Source organism: Manacus vitellinus, unplaced genomic scaffold, assembly GCF_001715985.3.
Source record: "Manacus vitellinus isolate BGI_N305 unplaced genomic scaffold, ASM171598v3 scaffold_1_pilon, whole genome shotgun sequence".
NCBI lineage: Eukaryota > Metazoa > Chordata > Aves > Passeriformes > Pipridae > Manacus > Manacus vitellinus.
In genome coordinates, this window is record NW_021939396.1 from 18846778 (window position 1) to 18866593 (window position 19816).

General features: G+C 37.0%; 1 protein-coding gene across 30 annotated transcripts in view; it reads right to left on the bottom strand.

Moving 5' to 3' along the window:
• Positions 1 to 476: 476 nt before the first annotated feature.
• Positions 477 to 19816, bottom strand: part of RIMS2 (regulating synaptic membrane exocytosis 2) — a 388249-nt gene continuing 368909 nt past the window's right edge. For 29 of the 30 annotated variants that reach the window (XM_018077725.3, XM_029959232.1, XM_029959221.1 and 26 more), the window contains 5 exons: positions 7212 to 7353; positions 5797 to 5909; positions 4951 to 5052; positions 3856 to 3995; positions 477 to 3412 (listed from right to left, as the gene is read on the bottom strand). In XM_018077725.3, coding sequence (XP_017933214.1) covers positions 3194 to 3412; positions 3856 to 3995; positions 4951 to 5052; positions 5797 to 5909; positions 7212 to 7353 — 716 coding nt within the window. In that variant the 3' untranslated portion in view covers positions 477 to 3193. The remainder of the gene's footprint in view (positions 3413 to 3855; positions 3996 to 4950; positions 5053 to 5796; positions 5910 to 7211; positions 7354 to 19816) is intronic. The other variant, XM_029959217.1, reaches the window with a different exon arrangement.

Here is a 19816-nt window from a genome sequence, read left to right on the forward strand (position 1 = left end):
CAAAAAAGGCAGCTAATATTAGGTGGTATCTAGGGACAGGGTGAAAGCCTGCAAACAGATATGCTGGAAGTCTTAACTGGATGGTGCAGCCACTCCACAGCAGATGGTGGGAGCACTTCAGAGTCTCAGCACATTTAGTATGTTGGTTATATCGGAGTTGGAGCATGTCCTCACTGCCAGGATTGGCAGCTTGGGGCCAGCTCCATCCTGGGAGCTGTGCACTCTTTTGGCATGTGAGAGTTGGAGGGTGCCCGGAGCACAGAGCCTGATGCCTGGCTGGGGGGCAGGCAGACCCAGCCTCCCACTGTTCCCCAAGCCTGGCAGTGATTGTGGCATCTTAAAAATGGCATTTCATCTGCAGCCCCGTTGAGAGAAGAAAAGCCTGACTGTTCTTCAGCTGCATGAGCTGCTTGTCACCAGCTCCACTGAAGGATGCTGCCCACCTCAGAGAAAAGCAAAAAAGCACTGCACACAAATTCTGTAAAGAAAATGTTTTATTTAAAGTGTTAAATACCATCACCAGAATGAGTTTGATTTACATTAGTTGGTGTTCATGACAGGCCTAATCTGCCCTTTTTTTTTTTCCCCAACTGTAATTCCTTTTAGCTTTTTAAAACGTACTATGTACAAGACAGCAGTGATCACTGGAATAGTGCTATTTACATGACTAAACCATAAGTAGAGTTGCAGACGTGTGAAAATTAAAAAAAATACATTAATTTTTTTAAAATAAATACTGCATAACAACAAGTATGTACAAACCTTCCATGTGTCATCTCCTTGATTTTAAAATTTGAAATAATTTATATAGGACTATGCATACAAGAATGTGTGAGCACATCTCACAGTGTCAGGAAAATGGTTATGTATTTTTGTTTATATCCTAGGGGATATTGTAGACTGTATGTTAGTAGTATTTATTTGCTGCTGGTAGACAGGTGTCTAAATTATTTCAATAAATATAATTTTACCAGTCTGTCTATTAACAATAATCCATTATATAAACTCTGCAGACAAGACACAATCTCGATTTCTATGATATTGCACAAAGTAAAAGGCATTATAAGTGATACTGTTATTACTTTTGCCCTCTTACGAGGCATTTACAATTTGTTAATGGGAAACTTCAATAGATTTTTCAATAAAATCAGAATAATTCTGTGTGGCCTTAAAGGTAAATGTAATGTATACTTCAAAAATTATTGCAAGGTTTCAATAATAAACCTTAAGTAGGTATTAAAGGCATACAAAGACCCAGAAAAAAAGGATATTTGTTATTAAATGTTAGCCAGTTACATTCCCTTTAAACAACATAATTTAATGAGAAGCTTGAACTTGCAGCACCACCCAATGGTAGTTACTGTATGCTACAAAAACCAGGTTTTTGAAGATGCATTAACTGCAGTGAGGTTCTGGTAATGGTGTCAAATAGCTGTCAGAGTGGTACTGATAAGCTTTCTTTAAGGCTATTTTACAAACCAAAGACTGTTATTTTCCAGACTGATATTACCTAATTATGTCTTTTGCAATGCAAATGTAATTTATGAAAATTGAACTTTACAGCAGAAGAACTGTCTGGATTAGTAACCTGTGTTGCCTTTGTAATCTCAAAAATGTAGCAATCAATTTGGTTTAGTGCAAATAAAAGTGCTTAAATTTATTTCCTAAAAATCAACCAGGTACTTAATTTTTTCTCTTTCCAAAAACCTTCAAGAAATGATAGTTCAGTCTTTGAATGAAAGATGCTGGTGCTGAAAACAAATTTATTGAAGACATCTTACAATGGCCACATGATTCCAGTATTTTGCTGCAGAATTCAATTTGAAGGTGAGAAAAAAATGAAAATAAGTTACCATGCACTGTACAATAAATTGCAAAAAGTTCAAATATCTTCTTTATCAAATACATGCTGAATTACATTAATGTACTCCCAAGCCATGTTGCAAAATCCTTTTCAACATGCTTGAAAAAAAGTAAGTTCTTAATCAATATTTTTCTCAAATAATTCAGAAATGCAGAACAATCTGCAACCCTGAACCAAATATGGGGCATAAGAGAGTAATAAGTCAAAAGGTAGCCATTTTAGAATATTCTGATCATCCTGGGAGGTAGAGGGGAAAAAGAGCAAAAGGAAGAAGGGAGACTGGAAGGAGAGATAGAGAAAGAGGTGGTAAAAGAAGTGTACAATTTGCACATTATGTTGAACTTTACAAGGCTTGTACCTTTTACATTTAAATAAATTTAATATATTACACTTATTTCTTGTCACATAAACAGAATTTTAAATATTTGCTAGAAATTATTTTTTATTTTTAATATAAGTCTGCAAAAATACAGACCATGATTGGTTTAAAGAATGATAAACGTGGTGTGTCTTTGTATCACCCTGTTGCATTCTCTTTCCTTTAAAACCATGCACTAGTGAAATTTATTTTTAAAAATAATATAAACTGTTGAAAATGGCTGATTTATTCTTTTTTCTTTTTTTGCAAGTTGCAGCCCCAAGAAAATAATTTAAGTGTTCAGCTAAATCTGTGTCCATGCAAAAAAGTTTCTTAATTTCATACAGTACAGTATATCCACAGAATTTTATTTTTCAGAGAGTCCATCATGTCTGGGGTTTCACTGTGTGAATAGCTGGAGGTATGAAGCCTGCCACTTTAAGTCTTGAACCTTTTCAATATGAAGATTTTTCAGATCTCAAGCAACTGCTGCAAGTGCCAGTTGACTTTTCCAACATCCTTACATTCTTCTTTTCTTCCACTGTCTGCTATTCCACTGACTTGTAACGTGGCTTCGTGGGAGGGTAACTCCATTTCTGTGGCATAACCAAGCTTTAGGAGTAGAGGGCAGTTAAATAAAGCAACGGGAGCAACAAAACAGATATGCTATTGAAAAGGACTTTTGTTGCATGAAACAGATTGATTTTTTTAGTTTAGTCCATGGCTTCAGATTGGACCAAAACTGAGTCCCTGAACTCCAAACCTATCAGTTCTTCATGATTTCAGTCCATCACCTGAGGGCCTTCTGTAGGGCACAATGTGTGCAACTTCCTTGAGAACACAGGATCGCGTTGCAGCCCTAGAAACAGGCTCAGAAGACACAACATTAAGCATGCAGTGTTACCAGGGTTTGCGACCTGTAATTTTATTTTTTTGTAACGCTGGTTGCTATGACAACAGTTTCACAGCTGCTATGAGCGAGAATATGAAGGTCCTGTTGAACTTTCAAGAGATGATTGGGAAGCTCTTCTAGTGAGAGGAGCTAAAGTTGGGTCTACTAGGGAAGAAGGAGGAAAAAGTTTGAACCACCCAATCACCATGTTGGACAGGTCCAGTTCATCTAAAAGTATCTGTGCCACTCCCATAAAGGATTTGTGATCCATACGTCCATAGTCTCCCCAAACAATTATCTGTTGGGAAAAGAAACAAGAAAATAGAAAGATTTCAGCAAAAATTATGAAAGCTTCAATCTGTTTTGTCAAATGTCTGCTTATTTAATTACAGTAAGGAATGAAATATTTGACTGTTGACATAGTTCAGTTCTTTGCATACTAATTCATGATGGAGACACAGAAATGATCTGGGCAGTAACAGAGCAGTTATCCATGATACCAGAGAAAACTGAGTGAGAGGAGCCCATATACATAGTAGAAGCAAAATAATCTGCAGCTAACTTTTGCTCAGTACTTTCTACTTGCAAAAGCAGTTATTACTGTTGTATTTATATGCTCAACAGGTATTTAAATTATCAGAATTTATTGCCAAAAGAAGCATGAAAGGAAGTTTGAAACTCATTCAGTGAAAACTGTACAGGTGACATTTTCAGGTTCAGATGAACGTTGATGCAAATTACCTGTAAAACTTTCCCTTGGGGACTTTCTTCAAAAGATAGAAGTTGCTGATAAAGTGGTTCCAGAGTTTTTCTTGCTACCTTTGTCTTCTTTTTGGCTATGCAGACTCCATTTTCTAATAGATACACCTTTACATATGGTGCTTTTAAGAAAGAACATAAAGAACAGTAAGTAAAGAAGAAGTCCAGATTTTTTGCATAACAGATGCACTTTCTATTACTATATAAAAATCTGACTTTTAATGGATATATAACTTATATGAACAAATCTCCACAAGCAATATTAATAATTATTCCCATGCAAAGCATCTATGCATTTTCTTTACTCTTCTCCCTGGTATATTTTTTCTTGACTTCTTTTTATATGTCTCTTTTGCCATGAAACAATTCAGATTTTGACCTGAAAAAATCAGGTATTCCTATATATAGTGTCCCTTTACTGTACAAAATGCAAAATAGGCCTATTAAGTAAATGAATGACTTGCAATGACTTTGGTGAAATTTCAATCAATGCTCCAAATTGTTAATAATTTAAAATTATCTACAAGGTGAAAATCAGTGAAGAAAAGACTCTGACACAATTTCTATTTTGGCAGAAGAGCTTGCTAAAAATAACATTATATTGTCCTTTTCATATAGTGTTATAGGACGTTAGATTATAAAATAAGTATCAAATACTGGTCTACTTTTTGAGTAGGTACCTATTCCATGTCTCTTGATTCCCTCTTCATTCCTAAGATTCCTACACAAAATCTTCAGTATATACCTTTCTTTCTACCCCATAATAAAGGATGCATTTGCTATTGCTGAAATATTTTTGTGTCTTCTGGTACCCTGATTTTTAATTTCCTCCTAAAGTAGGGTTGATTTTTTTATATCATTTCAATATGTTATGCATTTCAGTGTACAACATTGTGATTTACTGAGAGGTAAATTTGATAAGAGTTTACCACCCTGAACAGAAAAAACATGGATTTTTTTGGTAGAACTCTATTCTTAGAATCATAGAATGTACTGAACTGGAAGGGACCCATCAAGATCTACAAGTCCAACTCCTGGCACTGCACTAAGATCGTTGCTAAGATTTTTCTTCCTCACCTGGCAGTGTCTTTGAACCTGGTTTTACAACAAGGCCACGGGCTCGGATTATTTCTACTTCCAGTTGTCCTTTCTTGTCCATCATTCCCACCTGAATATCTCCTAGGTAACAGAAAGAAATCCTGGCATTGTAATTCAGAAATACTTAAATATATGAAATGTCATGAGAATTTCTAGGATGAATATGTAGTGACTTGTATCATCTGCTTTCCTTCAGGAAGTATGATCTGGATTTTAACACTAATAGATAATTTAATACATATCCTCTTCACTGCTGTTTATGTTAGTAAACTATTTAAAAACCCTGCAATAAGATCTTGACTCCCACTTCCCATGCCCCTATTACTTCAAATTAATTTCCCTTTCTTGTCTTAAGAATTTCATATTCAAAAAAGGCATCATGGGAATTAGTACAAAGGAGCTCTGTAAGGATGCTTGAAATCTCTTCACCATGCCTTTAGTTTAAGACACATATGAAAAGAGAACCTGTGAATATTAAAAAAGTCTGTAAGCACAATAATAACAAATACTTTGCACCTAAATTACCATTTTTATACGACATTATCAAAGGGATTGAGAGAAAAGACTGGTCTTATTAGTCCCATTTTAAGGATGGAAAACTGACGAAGAAGACATAAAAGACTGATTTTTTTCAAAGCACCTTACTACTTTAGAATGTCTTATTAAGCATCCATGATTACTTTGGCTGCAGTCATAGCTTTGGTCTTAACTGAGTTGTTCAAAACCACATGGGAAATCCATATTTAAAGGGAATCTAGATAAATTCTATGTTCTAATTACCAGACCAAATCGAATATATCATATCTATAGGACATAAACTCTTACCCATTGATGGTGTTGCCAAAGTCTGTCGTCCTACAAGCTGGGCGGGACCAAGTCCATCCAGAAAATCACTGAACTGGCTATCTGCAGCCAACCTCACACCAGGAAAAATCAAACTAGAAATAAAATTTAAAAAAAAAAAAACCATTTGAAATTTTGTTTGTTTGGTTTTTGGTTTTTGTTTTCTAAATGTTTTGCACTTAGTGTTCCTGCTCACAAGGAACTTGCAAAACAATTACTGTAATTTTCAAAATTTCAGTGTTCAACAAGCAGCAATTCAGCCTCCAGCATATAAACAAACAAGTAACAAAAGCACTAATCCTCAATACTTTCGCCATTAGTATTTTTCCATCACACTCTCTTTTTCCAATATATTAAAGACCACTGTTAATTGTTGTAGTATTCATATGAGACCAGTTCAGTAATATATTAATGCACATCCTTACCACTTATTTAGTTACATGAAGGTAAAATTGCTCACGTTTCTCAGTCACTGTGAACTCAATGGCTGAATATCAAGTGCACACGGTGAAATGATGACATTAGACTGAATACTGATTGCTGTTTTTAAAATCACCTTTTAAAATCAGCATTCATTCTATACATTTTGTTAAAAACGTCCTTGAGAATACCATCTATTCAATAATGGAACTGGAATCCACTGTGGCAAATGACCAAAGTAACTTAAAATTCAAATTCTTGCCATAAATTATCTGTGGCCCATTACAAAGCAACAAGAACTAATGAGATTTGTAATGACCAACCATAAAGAAACGTCCATCTCAAGTGCATATAGTGCATCAACCTGGACATGTAAGATATATTGTGTAGTACAGGTATACCACCAGTGCTGTGAATACCACTAATAAATCAACCTACAATAAGACTTTTCTGGGCAATGTCTTGGGTATACCGCTCATAAGTCTTTAACTTGGGCTCTTATGAAAAGCATGATATGTGACAGACTCATACTTCTGCCCAGATAATTTCTTTAGGATTAAAGTAGCAGAATCTTTGAAAAACTCTAGAACCCAGTGAATGACACCAAGAAACGTTCTGGAAATGCTTTGCTCTGCAAAACACTGACATATGCAAGGAGTTTTTGGAAAAGAATTTGTCCTTATCTGTGTTTTACCTGGCATTCTGCACCTGTTTCCCCCTCCTGACACACCTCATGTTGATGTTCTGACCTTCCAGAAGCCTTTCTTATGGCACAAAAGTAATGAGCCTCATCCTTACTGCACCAACAATGGGAGACTCTTTCTGTCATAGCAGAAGACTTAGGCTTGGTCCATCAATGACACTAGCCTGTGAAGGGAATTCTGACTGCACAGGATCTACACCGTTCACTGTGCTTCTCTCTAACTATCAGTTTCGTGCAAAAACGTCAGGAAACCAGAGTTATAACTACCACTTACTTTCCCTCAGAACTGTAGCTGTTCATGCTCCCATCCGTCGATTCCCGGCTAGCCTGACGAGTCATCCAGTTCCTCATCTCCACAGCCAGCCCTGTCTCAGTGCTCCTCTGGACGGTGCTCCGCAGCTTCTTGCCCCCTGCTTCTGTGGAAACAAAAGAGAAGCCCCCATCACACTGGGCTGTCCCAGCTGGGCAGCCCTGCTGGCAGCACACCACCACTCCATGGGGCAAGAACACTCAGAGACAGAAATTAACGACCTGTATCAAAACTTCCATTTAAAAATTAACAAGTTTTTAATAATAGTCGAGCAGCATCGTAAATCTCTTTTACAGGACCTTAGCTCTGTCACTGCCTGCTTTTCAAGGTCAGACAGCATGTACACAAAGCAAGTGGAGGTAACCAGATTTAAACAATCCATAGTCTAGCATGTTTAAAATATATTTTCTTTGGGTGAATAAATCCCTCTTAGGAATTCAATTAAAATGTTACCATGATGTCAAAACCTGCAGATGAATTATTTTAAAACATTTGGTCATTATCTGCTAAATCAAGTTACAGATATCCATTAGTGAGGATCATAAACCACAAATCAAGAACCCTTCCCATGCTTTCTTCTCTATTCACTAGCTACCTTAAATTTATATTTAAAATATGCAGTATTGGTTTTTATGCACAATATGAAACTTTATCACCACCTCCAAGAATAACGATTTTTCCATCTGCTTGCATAGTTTAATTTTAGTTGTAAAAACAGCAACATAACAGACATCTGAGTATCAGACACAGGAAAAAATACTCAAACAATATAATAGTATTTTAGTAACATTTAGGAATTTTGATCAAAACCTCAGCTGGAAGATATACTGAACACAACACACACATAAAAAAAAAAAGAAATTAGTAGAAATGAAGCTTCAGTTTTTCTTTCATTAATAAGACAGTCACTCCATGTAATTTCTGATTTTAAATGCTGTTTCCTGCAATGGAGCAAGTAATTTTGCATACCAATTTCTTTTATCTGTTCTATACACCTCTGACTTCAGCACAGTGATATACAGATGTGTGATATACAGATAATATTATAAAACAGTAAGAACTCTAAATGTAAGCTACACCAAATAATAATAGAATTCTTAAATATTGACACAATGAGGGTAGAGTAATATCCAATATCCTAGGACATCTAGGGACTCAACTTCCTTCTGCAGTTGTTTGTAGCATCTGCTACCCTCTACACCTTTGCTGGTTCATAATGTACCAGAGATCAGAAGAATTTCTGGACCTGTGTGGTTGGTGAATCTCTAGGGATTTGAAAATGGAAATGAGCAAAGGGAGGAGATCGTCCTGGGACCAGGACTCTCACACTCCATGGAGAATATGTGAACACAGGGACTTAAGAGTAAGAGGACCTGTACCCTCAGGGAATGGAATAGAGATATCAGTTTCAACACATGCATTCAGTGTCACTGTCCTACAGGCTGCAGCATGGGATGAAGTCTCCCAGGCCCCTCAAGTCAGGAGGAATATTAGGTCAGATAAGGAACATGGGAAATTAAATGAAGTGGGAACTAGACACCAAAAATACCTTGAAAACCACCAGCTCCTTGTCAAGAAAGATTAATAACACTGCAATATTTAACAGCAGTGAGACATTTCTATAGCAGCATCATGAGTGGTTCAAATCATGTTGGTTATTACAAGCCTTCTACATATTCCTTAAGACCATAACTTTTAATCAGTATGTAAATGTAACAGAAGCAGTAATTCTCCTCTAGAACTTCAGCTGCCCACATGAATGCAGTACCCAATAGAATGAAAAAAAATTTGCTACTAATCAAAACTACTTCTCAAAATGCCCATCAATACCTGATGCAAAAAATACAAATAAAAAAGATACCAGGCTAACATGACATATGAAAAATGAAGGGTAGAAATCAACAATTTCATTTCTATTGGGTTGTACTGTTCCAAGCGTCTGCTGTTTTATTATTTATATTCAACCGATGAAAGCTGGCAGCTGACTTCCAACATTGGCCCAGAGTTGTTCTAAAATACAAGCACTCATTTCAAAGAAATATTCTCACAAAACTACCAGAAAAATATTGTGCTATAGTTTTGTAGAAAAGGTACACTGTATCATAGCTACACAGGAAAGGCACACAACTCCTGAAGCCCCATGCTTGTTATTGTATTGTTACAGGATATTACTCTCCCTTTCCAAGAGCTCTTTTGATCTGTAAATATTCATTTTTATGCAAATTTAACAGAATATCTACACCTTGCATGATTCTTTAATATCTTCATATAATATCTTTCAAAGATTTTGGGGCTTGGGTGCTATATATGTTTGATTATGTGATACACAAAGGAGTATATAGTAACTTTTATTAATTTGTAAGGCAGATTTTTTTGTTCTGAATTAGAAGTCTGTATGCCTTTACTCTAGAAGAAAATTCATAGAATAAAAAATCAACATGTTCATTGCACATCAATTTACTGAGAAATCAAGACAGAACCAGTGCAACTGCCATTCAAGTCTTCATGGAGGCACATGTGTAGCTGCTCACAGCATCCCTCTAAAACTTATTTTTAAGTAGTTTTACTTTCCCACATTGATTTTAATTGAAATAAGTGCTCTGGTTCACATGACAACAGGTACACAGCTGATAAGATACAACTCTTATACAGCATGAAGTTAGGCACGTGTAATATATCCAACTTTTGTATGAGTGGTAAACAATAGTCATTTTGACCTTAATACTGAATTTAAGGAGGGTCAAAAGGAATAACTATAATAACGTGAATATCTCCCAGCTTTCAACAGAAACAGTCAGTGCTCTCTGATGGTCTCCAAAGATCTGACCTTTGATCAATAAGGCTCCTAATCATGATTTTGATGCTTCTTGAAATAAGAATTGAAGATTTCAACAGCAAAATGGCTACTTGGAAGAGAGGTATAGAAGACTCAGATCACAGGCATGACTCCTGAGCCACTGCCTGAGAGATGAATATTCTTTCAGATGAACCTTGGCTAAACTAATATGTAATAATACACATGAGAAATACTCCCACTTGATTGCCCACAATACTAGCAATACATTTATACCTGGAAAAATGTTAATAAATAAAAAATAATCTTACAATTCCTCAAACAATTTAAAATCAAAGACAGTATTTGTATCATCCATAATTTGTTTCATAAATTCAGCATTCAAATACTTAAAATGTTGCGAGTAGCAATGAAAATGTAAAGTATTTACTCAACTCAAAGAAATAGCCTTTAGTGCCATACTTCCAAGCTGTAGCTGGTAGAACATCTAGTTGAAGATCTTATCACTCCAGTAAATCCAAACTGGTTTCCCCCATTCCTGCCTGGAAGTTGAAACCTCTCTTGTGTTTACTCAACTAATCATGTGGCTGCATTCTGTACTGGACCCAGACCAAAAGGAACAAACCAACAACATGAATTAAAGTTGTTCTTTTTCTTTTAAGACAGATAATTTTAAAAAAAAATTGTGAAAACAAGTATACAGTTGAATGAACCCAATTGAAGTAATGCTAATCTCTAGCTAGATGAATAATTTGGGAATGCATCTGACACAAACACAGAAATAAACATGTAACTGGTGTCACTGTAAAAGTGGGGGTTTTATAATCCTAAAGTATATATACATATACACTCATGTTATGCGTGCTGTTTTAATCTTACCAAATAAAAGGACATGGAAACAAGAGGGTTTAGAAGTGTACTTTTTTGTTAAATATGTTGCTGACCACCTACACTGAAAATCATTTTACTCACAATTTCCTAAACTCTAATAAAGAACATTGAAAATGTTCTCCAAATTAGTATAAGCTAATTGCCCTGGCAAGATGAAATTTCTCTCAAGTCCCCATCACAAAATATGGAATACATTATCCTCAAAACACTAGTTCAGATTCTTGCAGCCATATTGTAAGGAGTGGAATAAATTACCAGGAATAATTGCTTTGGTATTTATGAAAGCACATTCATTCTTATGGTTAATCACACTGGTAATTTAACTAATATGGTTACTGCAAATAGACTCCGCAGGCCACATTTTCTAAATTACATGCAGAATTATTTGTTCCCACAACTTGGAGTGCAAATCACTTGCAAATTAGGGATGCAAAACTACTGATATGATCTTCAATAGCAGATGAGGACAAGTCAAAAAATGCAGTGAATGCAACACATCATCTTCCATCATCTAGGATCTAGCCAGATGAAATCTGCCTCTCATAGGGAGAGTGGGAGCTCTCAGCTTGCTCTCAACAAGAACTTCCTGCAACTGCTCCCCAGCAGGCACAGGGCCCTGAGGGAGAACGTGGCTGGCACAGGCAGAGGCAGGCGGGCTGTGCCAGTCCCCAGGTTGTACGTGATCTCTTGGTAGGACTTGTAATGAGTACAGAGCACAGAGCAGCTGTGGCTTCAGAAACACACTCAAGTGCTTGAGGTGGCTCATATCTGCTCTCCCCACCTCAACAAAAAGGCTGTACAAAAACTGCTTCACTATCTTCATTTGAACTCAGGAGTTAGATCCACAAAAAGAACAAGCTGCCTTAAAGTGACCATTTTTCAAGAGTCAAACTCTTTACATATCTTGTTATCTGCTCTGGGCATAATAACACCGGGCTAGATAAAATCATCAGAGACAGTCTACCAACAATTGAACCTACTAAAGAAAAGATGGACCGAGTAGGTCTAAATTCCCTTGCAGCTCCTCATTCTGTGTCTGAAACAGCCCACGTTTTGGCTGCATTGAACAAGGCATTTAGCTTCTTTTGAAATACTGGGAACCACAACCACGTTGTTTCTTTCTTTGTGTCACCCACAGACCGCAAGCAGAAGACATGGATTAGGATCTACTAATTTAAGCGGAATTTGGGAAACCCAGATTCCATTGTCACTTGAGTTTGAGCACACCTCATTGACCTCAGAGGCCAATGCTAACAACCAGCTTATGAAGTGTTGTGCTACAGTCCCTCCAACGAAGGTTTTCACAGTGCACGCTGTCAGCATTTATGAAGCCCAAAGAGCATTTGTAGGGACAGGAAGAAACTGTAACCAGGGGCTTTCCCTTACTTGTGTTCTAGTTCCTGCTTCCATGAATACCTGAACATAAAATACTGAAAAATTGTGACTAGGATGGAAATGGCCTGCCTGGATAGGTCCAAAGCAGAGCTGCCGTCAGTAAGGGAGCAGCCAGGTTTGGAAAGCGTGAGTCTGGGCTTACAGCCTCAGTTTGCACTTTCAAATTTCTTGGGAGGCCTCACTAGTTTTTCATTTTCAATCAAGAAACCCTTCTTCATTCTCTTCCTGTTCTTTCCTCTGGACATAATGGAAGCATGGTTAATTAAGATTAAGATTAATTAAGATAGCATCTAAATAAAAGAAAGAGAAAACTGAATGAAATAATCAAGTGCAAAACTGTTGCTTGAACTTCTGGTCAAAGGCTGGTATAGAAGCTTTGGCATCCCATTATTGATGAATTTCCACAGACAGGACCCAAGAGGCAGACATCACCAATCTCAGTTTTTCCTGGCCAGGTTACAGCATCCTTTGTCTGCATTCCATTTCCCTGTCATGGTAAGGCTGGTCATATGTTTAGTCTGAAAAAGATCCCCATAGCTCGCTGTGGTCATGTGATTTAAAGTCAGTTTACCACGTACAGCTTCCAAGCAATGCTGTGGTTTAAGGCAGGCACCTGCTCCTTATTCTCTCCCACCTCTTGATGTGTTTAAAGCTCTATCCTGCCACTTTAATTTCACTCCTCTTCTGATGTCCATTCTCCAGCCTTAACTGATCCTTCAGTAAATTGTTAAAAGCATCAGACAACAGAAACTTCTTTTGCCTCCGTGGGGCATCCATCAGTTTAAGCTCTTCAAGACTTACAGTCCCCCAAAGGTTTTTGAAACATTTTTACAAGACTGAAATGTTAACAAAGAGCTGCATTTCTACATACACAATAACTAATTACTTAGCGGTCCTTAAACTCTAGTATCCCTGGTGTTACTATTCAGAATCACATGCTACATATAAAAAGGACAAATAGCCATCTTGGATATCCTAGGGCTTGTTTTCAATATCTGTGCTAGGTAACACTCCTGGAAACCCCAATTAAGTATATACAGCACCATGGCACAGAGGCTTGATGCTTGACCCTTGACAAAGAATTTACCCATGATAACAGACAAAACAATGGACTGGCAGCCATCCCAGGGAATCAAAACTAAATAACCGCAGCTGTAAGGAAGAGATGTGTTAGTCCTGCTGTGATTTCCACTTCTTGTTTCCTTACCTGGGTCTGACTATCTAACAACAAACAGGCTATGCAGGTCTGCTTGGATCCTTTGTTTTAGAGATGCTGATTACAGATTTTGCTTATAATACACACTAAGAAAATAAACTATTTTTTATAATTTTAGTCACCTATTTGGCCCAAGAGAGATCAGGACATCTCTATTACATTTATGCTATTTTTTCAAATGTATGACTGCAGAGCCAAGAAGGAACATTTTCTTCAAGTTTGTGTAAGACACGTTGATTGGCAAGTCAACTGTTATACTGAGATTTACTGAGTTAATAAACTACCCTTGGACTAGACAGTCCAACTAGAGATCCACAAAGGTTTGAATCTAACTTGGAAAAATACCGTTCCACATTAAATGCCTCAAATATGGGATCATAAAAAATGTTTAGTTCTGATGCAATACAAAATCAGCAGACATCAAATGCAGAATGAATATGCTATCCCAATGACTTTTATTTAGAAATGCACAACACCTGACAGTGAGACACAGATCAGCAATAGAAGCCACTCAGGCCTTTCCAGCACTACTGCAGAAGTCTCTGTTTCTGTTACTGAGAAGGCCATCAGTTTTTGAGGTGTGGTCAAAGGATGCACCCTACAAAAGCCTTGCACAACTGCTGTAGAACTGAACACAGAGATACAACAATAAAGAAGCAAGTGGCTTTGCAGCCCACAGCTGTATGTCCCATGAGGCAAGTGACCTGAATGAACAGTTCTTCAGGAACCCTCATTTAGAGCAGCTCCAATCTCCATGCAGATAAATGTTCTTATCATTCAAATATAACAGTTCTGACTATGAATACTTTGTGCATGTGTCAAAACAGAATGGTAGCATTTTATATCTACTTTGTACATCCTGTACAACAACCTCTATAACTACAAAAAGTGCAAAGCAGTGGGAAATCAGTCTCATCCCAAAGCTATTAAAGTCCTGAAAAATAGAGCAAGCAATTTTGTGGAGTTACATTCTAATTTTGTATACCATTAATATAAGGAATAACTAAATAGGTGCACATCTTCATCACAAGAAATCTTCGCATTCAGTCTTTGATTTTGCCAATGACAAAGGATGATCATATTAAGTAAATAGAAACCATTGCTGCAGTTTTGAGAGCTAATGTTTTTATGTTTATGTGTACATTCAGTTTTCAGGATGTATTCCATTCTTATGCATTTATTAATAACCATTACTCCATGCAGTGCCAAGAGCAGATTAAAACTGCTTAAACAGTAAATAGTATATATATTGAGGAGTTTAGAACTGCTTTTTTATTTTTGTATTATATATGAAGTGAGAGATACTTTCTAAACATGTAACATGACAGTAACACTATTCTTCAATCCAACGTTGATTCTTTTTAGTATAGCAAGGGTCACTACATATGCTATCAGACAGATCTGTGCAGCATTGTTGAATGATGTAGCAAGTGTATTGAAACAATTCAACAGCCTCTATTAGGGCTTAATGAGATAGATGGTGCCAAGGAGTTGGATGGCTACTGAGATTACACAAATTAGAAACAGCTCTTCTTCCTTTGCTTTGTCTAACATGAGTAATGATCCTATGCAAATATAATAATTTAAATAACCACAGTTCACAAAAAACTGAGCAAATTTCACACCATAATGACCCATTTTCAAACTACTGCTGTTAGACATTTACTTCTCCAACAACAATACAGCATGTTGCTGCTCTGACTACACTTGACCTTGACATTGAAAAATGACAATTACAGTACACAGATATAAATGAGACAGGTTTTTTCACTTTCATGTAGGTACCACCAGAGATGCAACTTGTGGCTTCACTGCTGCTGTTATAGCCATACTTGAGTTATCTGTAAGCTATTCAGATACATGTACGTACAGTGTAACTAGAAGCTCAGAGCAGTAATACAACTATAAGAGAAACACAACTTTAAAACTCCACTGGGCCTTTCTATCATAAGGCAGGTTGAAGTATGTTGTACTTTGAATGCTAATCCTTCTGCAGTTTCTTCTACTTTTCTGTTAACTTTCCAGAGGTTTCCCAGAACACACGTGATTTTTTTTTTGTCACACTCTTTACTTTGCGAGCAACAGTATAGTTTTTTTCTATGCTTATTTTTCAAAAGGTCTCACCCCATCTTGGCATCTACAGCTACTTCATTAGTATAGTACCTGAGTGTAAAAACTGGTAAAAACATTTGCAACTGGAAGGAAAGATACAAATTGCTAGAAATGCCTGCTGTACTGCCTCCACCCTGGAACTCAGCCTGTGGAGCTGCAGAAGTGGGAGAGACCCGGCCTCACCATCCTGACAGAAAGGTTGACTCAGCTCAGCCCCTGAGCCTTGCTCTAACAGCAAACAGAAAAAATTATCAACTGTAAACTTAAATGTCATGCAGATTCTGTATGGAACGATTACTATTGCATATTCAGAGTGCATTTTATCATCTAAAAGATGAGCCACCCCGCTGTTGCATGAGATGTGCAGTAGATGATGTCTGGGGTGTTAGCACCAATCAAACCAAGATCTTTAAAGCTTCATCTTTTATAGTAGATAACCTGTCACAGGGTATTATACCCTTCTTTCATATTCCTCCTTGCCTCTGCCTATGAACATTCCACATAAACAAGGTCATCTTTACCACCAAGGCCAAAAAGTAGGCCAGTTCCCCTAAGAAGATGTAGTTACTCTCATTTTCTTCATTGCCTGATATTCCTATATAACTTTATTCTTTTTAAGATGATAATTTTAAAGCATAACTACTTCATGTGCAGAATTCTCTTCACTTTAATAATTACTTGCTAATGAATTGATTGTTACTACTTCCCCCATTTTCTATTTCTGGTCAAATTATTGTCTGCTTGTTATTGTCTACTGGGACCTCCAGAGGGACAGTGTGATCTGGTGGTCTAACCACAGGAACAGAATCCAGGAACTGCCAAGCTTTATTCCAGCTCTACCAATGAGCAATGATTAATCAGTGAGAAATGCCACTGAAGCCAGCTCCAGCACTCAACTGAGTAGCTCAGCCTACATTTAAATAAGTCCCAACCCTTCACTCACTGGCAGCACTCCTGCTGATACCTATGTGGGATCGAACAACCCCTCCAGCAAGTTTCCCAGCTAGTTATCAGCCAGGTGACAGGAGCGTATAATGTGCTTCTATTCCTGCTGAACTCTTGCAGCAACACTCAGATACTTCTTTCAGTACATATCAATATGCAAAACCGTAACATAATTTTTTCTTAGCTAATGTAACTAATTTTTTCTATTTTTGGCATGATTGTCTTGGACTGAAGAACATTCTGTGGCTTTTTTTTTTTGTAATTGCCTTTTGTTTTTCTAACATACTGGGAGACCAAGATGCTTTCCAGTTCTTTCTGAATTAATTTATGACTTACATTATCATAAATTATCTCTTGAATTGTCTTGAGCACCTGCAAAGCATTTGGCTTTCCCCTTCAATCTCATAGCTTCACTACCACCCAAAAACCTTTGCAAAAGAAGATATTAAACTGAAGTACACTCCCTTTTGGCAGGCATAATCTGCACACAGATCTTGCCATCACCAGCAGTTCCATAGCTGCACTCCTGGCAACCTACTATTTAACAGTTTATACCAACACCTCAGTGCAAACGCAAATCAGAAGTGAATGTAAACAGAGTATAAAACAGAAACTGTAGTGGAAATTTATTACAGCAAACAATACACACACTGGAGTCTGAGGAAGCATCAAGTTACCGTTCCACTCATAAAAACAGATGTAGGCTTTCTAGTGACTACATATGGTCTGAATCTCTCTTCCTTTCTCTGGATGTTGGATAACTCCAATTCTTCTCCCGTAAACTGCTCCAGTAACCTTCTTCAGTAATCTGCTCTAGCACCTTTTCCAGTTGTTCAAAGAAAAGATTAGTATATTCATATGCACTACTTGTAAATATATCATGTGCATGAGATTTTGCATTATGACTACACAGACATTTAAAAGGATGTCACATGCATTTACATGGAAATTCCCTCATCTTTTGAAAATAATAAAATTTCCCTAATTTCAACAAAGCCAGGATTTAAGAAAAAATGTGAGGCTTTGGATGTTTCAAGAGCATTCTTACAGGTACTGATTTGTCTTCTGTCCCATGCCTCTTCAACAGTTTCCATGTAATTTAAGTCTGTTCCAAGCATTATTTGACACTAATTCTCACTTCACTATGTAGACTATACATTTTATCCCCAATGAATCTAACAAAAAATGCAAAAGATGCTCTTTAAAATCCTTGATACTTTGATAACATACATAATTTGTTCTGGTACCAAATGACATGTTAGTCCTGTGTGTGCACGTGCACACATGCCAGAAAAATACTGATGATGAAAAGAACTATTTTTTAACACCTTTTACTAAACATGGCTAAGAATAATAAACTCCTTTAAAAATAATCAAAGTGCGTAAACTTGAAGGACTCAACTAATCAGCAAGTAGGAAATGCTAGTGTGAATAGCAGTTCCCTGTGCTGCAAACCTGGACAACCACGGCAAGTTCAGGCCTAGCCATGGCAAGTTCCCCCTGTACTCTGCACTGGTGAAGCTGCACCTTGAGCAGCGTGTTCAGTTCTGGGTCTCTCACTTCAAGGACATTGAGGTGCTGCAGCGTGTCCAGAGAAGGGCAACAAGGCTCTAAAAAACATGTCTTATAAGGAGTGGCTGAGGGAGCTGGGTTTGTTTAGTTTTCAGAAGAGGAGGCTCAGGGGGGAACTCATCACTCTCTACAACTACCTGAAAGGAAGTCGTAGTGAGGTGGGGGTCGGTCTCTTCTACCATGCCTGCAGTGAGTGGACTAGAGGAACAGCCTTAATCTGAGATGGGAGATTCAGATTAGATACTAGAGAAAAGTTTTCCACTGTTAGGGTGGTCAGGCATTGGAATAGGTTTCCTAGGGAGGTGGTGGAGTCACCATCTCTGGAGGTGTTCAAGAGGCCTCTGGATCTGGTGCTGGGTGATTTAGTGGTTTAGGGGTTACAGTGGTAGTGCTGGGTGGACAGTTGGACTAGATGTTCCTGAAAGTCTCTTCCAACCTTGATGATTCTATGATTCAAGTTCATGGCTACCAACTGGAAAATGGAAGCCCACTTCTTCAGTACATCAGAGCTTGGACGCCAGGGTTTAAGAAGTCTCATTCTATAATCAGTTGACATGTAAATGGATCTTCTCAATCATCACATTCAAAATAGTTTCTAAAATTATTCTTTTTAATATGTTTTATGAGTTACTTACTATTCAGTTGTATTGAGATACTTACTATTCACTTATTTCTGAACTTGACAGTACTCATATTCCTTCATTCTGAAAGATATACCTCTGGACCAGTCTATTGATTTCAGCAGTTAATGAATAAAAGTCTTCAAGAGAGTATCACAAAAAAAATGCCTCAACAGGTCAGATTTCCTATTTGTATTAAAAATATGATTGAGTGCGAAATGTAAAAAAATAAAAAAAAGGCACTCTTGTAGAAGGATATCTTTTTTTAACCCATTCATACATAGAAATAACTACACCTTGAAGGTAGTTAACTTATGAAGTGGGTTTAACTTCTTTTTTCAGGCATTATCTGCATGAACATGGGAGTGCATGTACCACACCTACTTAAGGTGGTACATTAATATAATTGCATAAAGCACTCAGAAGACAACAAATTCCAATTTGAGTGCAGAGGTGACTTGAGATGAAAAAAAAAAAGATATCACAATTTTTTTCTTCCTAATCCCAGTGAGAGCACTTGGGAAAAGAACTTAACTGTCATGCCTGTCACTTTCTCTGTAACCTGGAATGTCTAAAATCTCAGGTAGCAGAAACTCAGATGCATAAAAACTGCATAGCAATTACATCTCTATTTTTTCATGGGAATTACATTTAATGCATTTTCAAGTGTAGACTACATCTAAATAGGATCAGATAACATAAAGCAACACAACATGTGAATCAGTATACATTCTTTTAACACTTCTGTTTAAATAACTTGCCAGCACAAACTAAATAAATCATTACAATTACACTTAAATTTACAGATGTTCCTCTACTGACTTCCATGTATTTCATGTTTCTTTGAACCAGTGAACAGTTTTAGACATACACAGATTCAACCGAGGAATAACTTAAGTGTTTCCTAGAGAAGTAAAGAAAACAAACTAGAACAAAACAAATCAATACTCTGATTTCACACCAGATTAATTCAATTATTGTAGCTAAAAATCAGGACTGAAAAGAAAACTATTCTGGAATGATA